The 4,231-nt window shown below is 42.6% G+C and overlaps 1 protein-coding gene across 1 annotated transcript in view; it reads left to right on the plus strand.

The window, feature by feature from the left end:
* The first annotated feature begins 920 nt into the window (after window positions 1–920).
* LOC109923925 (rab GTPase-activating protein 1-like) overlaps window positions 921–4,231 on the plus strand; it is a 17,552-nt gene continuing 14,241 nt past the window's right edge. Inside the window, exons 1-2 of the mRNA XM_048602002.1 lie at window positions 921–973; window positions 1,787–1,897. Coding sequence (XP_048457959.1) covers window positions 921–973; window positions 1,787–1,897 — 164 coding nt within the window. The remainder of the gene's footprint in view (window positions 974–1,786; window positions 1,898–4,231) is intronic.

Raw genomic sequence — 4,231 nt, forward strand, 5'->3', positions numbered from 1 at the left:
GCTCTACACCTTGTTATCTCTAACCGAGTCAATCTCTCCTCATATGTCAGTCCCGCCATCCCTTTAAAGATGTAGCACAGTGCGAGTTATTGGTAATGCTGCATTGCCGCTCCATCGTTAATCAGCCTTAAAGTTTTCCACAACCTTTATTCGGTGCATTTTGCAGCCTCTCAAAGCAGTTTACGGTTCCTTAGAAATGTTGCTGTCCTAATACAAGAAAGCCAGCAGTTAATTACTGCTTGCGTGTATTTGCAATAATTAAATAAATGACCAGATCTTGTATTTGAATTAAGATGGCTGAGCAGTAATTTTGGATGGACCCTGGGGAGAACTAACTGCACATCTTCAAAATAATCATAGAATCATTCATAGAATCATTCATAGAATCCCTACAGTGTGGAATTCAGCCCAACAAGTTCACACTGATTCTGAGCATCCCACCCAGACCCATGCCCCTGTAACCCACCTAATCTACACATCCCTGAACATTACAGGCAATTTAGCATGGCCAATCCACCTAGCCTGCACATCTTTGGACTGTGGGAGGAAACCCATACAGACACGGGGTGAATGTGTAAACTCCACACAGACAGTCGCCCGAGGGTGGAATCGAACCTGGGTCCCTGGCGCTGTGAGGCAGCAGTGCTAACCACTGAGCCACTGTGCTGCCAGTAATGTGGTGGGGTATTTTCCATTCATCCAAGAGAGCAGATAGGACCTCTGTTCACTCAAATGCCCCATTTCCAATATTGGAGTATTTGAGGGACAGCTACATGTGTGTAGCTGTTCTTCAGTGTAAGCCTAGATTGTGGACTGAAGTAATGCTTTCAAGCTAATAATCTTTAATGACAGAATCCAGTTGCTTTCGGGACAACCCTTATCATTTAACACAAATTTGTATTAGAATAAGCTCCTGTACCATGGAAATCATTCTAATTGAGAAAACTGGTCCAGGAGACAATGTGATGCATGAGTAAGAGCAAATTACTGCAGATGCTGGAATCTGCACTGGAAGTCATAGCGGGTCAGGCAGCATCCATGGAGAGCGAGCTAGCTAACATTTCAAGTCTAGATAACTCTTCATCAGAGCTGAAATGAAGTGTGGAGGGGGCAGCATTTATGCTATAGTTTTGGGGAAGGGATCTGATCACTTAATCTGAACTATCATTGTCTTTTCTCCCCCAGCACTCCACACCCCACCACTCCCTGCCCATCTATAGCATAAAGGCTGCCCCTTCCACATCTAACTTCAGCTCTGATGAAGAGTCATCTAGATTCAAAATATTAGCTAGCTCTCTCTCCATGGATGCTGCCTGACCCGCGGTGGTCTTCAAAATTTGTTGTTCTTAATGTTATACGTGACATGTTGGTGATTCTGTTTGTGTCTGATGCAGGGGTGAGGAAGTTACATTGATCCTTTGTAAAGTGTTCTCCTTCAGTTGTTTCACAAATGAACTAACATTCATGGCTGAAAAACAGAAGTTGCTGGAAGCTCAGCAGGTCCGGCAGCATCCGTGAAGAAAAGATCAGAGTTAACGTTTCGGGTTCCTCAGAAATGTTAACTGACTTTTTCTTCACAGATGCTGCCAGACCTGCTGAGCTTCCAGCAACTTTTCCTTTTGTTCATGATTTACAGCATCCGCAGTTCTTTCGGTTTTTATTTAGTATTTAACATTCATGGCATATGCACACCTTGCAATCTCTGCTTTTATAGTAAATTACCCTTCACTCGTGTTGTTATGACAAGCAAAGCAGGAAACTAAAATGATTCCTACTCTCTTCACAGTGCTGTACCGAAAGACAGAGAGAAGCTGTATTTTAAGTTGCGACAGGGGATAGAGAAGAAATTGATCATCACTATGCAGCAAACATCGAATTGTGAACTCGATATTGAGCGGTATACTTATTATCTTTATTCACCTTTAGTGAATTAAAATCAACTACTTTTGCTGGTTTTGTAACTCTTCTTAGCCTCCCATGTGATGATATTGTATGAAAACTCTTCCTGCCCAGGTGTTTGTTCATCATGAGTGTGCCTTGACTAAAAATGAGCAGGCTAAGTTGACAGATCCATCCTTCCCGACAGCCAAATATCTGCATCTACAGAATAGGTTATGAGTTAGCTAATGGCGTGTGAACTGGGGCTAATTATGTTTCCTCCCAGTCTCTCCTTTCTCTTGCACAACACAGTGATTATCGACAGGTAGCACCTCCACTGCTGGTCTAGTTGAGGTCAGGCAATTCAGCAGCTTTTGGGATTGAACTTCATATGTACCTGGGCCTGGTCTGTGCAGCATGACTACAGCTTTAACCAGTGGAGCTACAAGTGTGCCAGCTGTTCAAAATTTTCTGAATGTATTTCCCTAGCTTGTTAAAACATTACAGCTGAGGCTTACCGACCAAGGTTTTTGATTCAGTTGGTACTTAGTTGATTAATCTTGGTATGGGGCTGGAAAGCTTCACCTATTAGTGGGCGGCACGGTGGCACAATGGTTAGCACTGCTGCCTCACAGCACCACGGACCCGGGTTCGATTCCACCCTCGGGTGACTGTGTGGAGTTTGCACATTCTCCCTGTGTCTGTGTGGGTTTCCTCCAGGTGCTCCGGTTTCCTCCCACAGTCCAAAGATATACAGGCTAGGTGGATTGGCTGTGCTAAATTGCCCATAGTGCCCAGGGATGTGTAGATTAGGTGGGTTATAGGGGAATGGGTCTGGGTGGGATAAGCAGGGGTTGGTGTGGATTTGTTGGGCCGAGGGCCTGTTTCCACACTGTAGAGATTCTATTCTATTCTATTGTCTTCATTTTCAATTGCTGATCAGATAGGTCTGTTCACGTTATAAGAATACTGTGCACTCTTGCACATGTGCTACACCCAAATGCTACTTGTTAAGTCCTCTCTGACGATAGACTTTGATATTGTATGAGTATGAAAGTTTCCTGGATGCCATCCTCCCAGGTACTGGGACTATCCTATTTACACTGCACAGTGCAAGATTTTCCAGTACTTTAGAGTCCAGATGAAGAATTTTCTACATTCAATTTGATTTACTTTCTGAATTAATGCAACTGTAATCTCAGAATATTTAAAAGCACTCTGGCTAAATGAAATGCAGACCAGAAAGCCTCTTTGAAGCTGATTATTCTTTCCCTCTGGGTTTGAAATTAAATTTATTCAGAATCTCAATTGAAGCTATTCACTAACCTAATTAAGTGCTGTCTCCCAAATGAATTTGTTAAAAATATACTGGGGGGGTTTCAAGATGATGTGGAATGTGTTTTGAGAAGACTGTGCTCACACGCTCTCTGCAATGAATTAATATGACACACAAGATTACACTTGTAACTTAGGTTGTGTTTTATTTTCATTAGAATATAGCTTAAAAATGCAGAACAGCTCACCAATAATCAAAAAAATCTCAACACCAGGTTAAAGTCTAACAGGTTTATTTGAAAACATAATCTTCTGAGTCTCGCTCCTTCTTCAGATGTTAGTGAGAGAGGTGGCATCAGACACAGAATTTATAAGCAAAGGATCAAAGGGTCATGGAACTGATGTGAATGTATTGAACAAAATGAAGATGGCTGTTAAATCTTTAATCAGTTAGAAAGGAGATGCAGTTTTTGATTAACATGCAAATCCCAGAATTTCTTTCAAGTCACTGCCTAAGATAACTAAAGGTTTTATCAGTATTCCAGAGGTGACATCTCAAGTCAGACAATGCATTTTAGGTGTGAACCCTTGTTTAGAATTTGTCAGTGTTTTAACTTGGAGTCGGACTGGTTTTATTTCAAAAGTAGGAATTTATAAAATACACATTTGACTGTCTACAAATTGTGTACTTTTTGTGTGTGTGTGTGTGTGTGTGTGTGTGTGTGTGTGTGTGTGTGTGTGTGTGTGTGTGTGTGTGTAGGGTGGGGGGAGAGAGAGAGGGATAGTGTGCGAGTGTGTGCGTGCGAGGGTGAGGTGGAGGGAAGGTGGGGGAGAAAGGGAGAGAGAGATGGGGATGCAGAGTAAGAGTGCACATGTGAGTGATGGGGCGATGGGGGAGGAGGGATGGTGAGGGAGGGGGCGAGTTTAGTGTGTTGGGGTCACCTGTAGTGTGACATGAACCCACCAATAAAGCACTGAGAGATGTTTCCAATGCATCCTTTTCAAATAGCTGCCCACAAATTAATTTTTCAATCAAATTGAAGCATTAGCTTTGAGTGTGTGTACATGCCCTTCTTAT

The sequence above is a fragment of the Rhincodon typus genome, chromosome 10 (assembly GCF_021869965.1).
Source record: "Rhincodon typus isolate 14 chromosome 10, sRhiTyp1.1, whole genome shotgun sequence".
In the NCBI taxonomy this organism is placed as follows: domain Eukaryota; kingdom Metazoa; phylum Chordata; class Chondrichthyes; order Orectolobiformes; family Rhincodontidae; genus Rhincodon; species Rhincodon typus.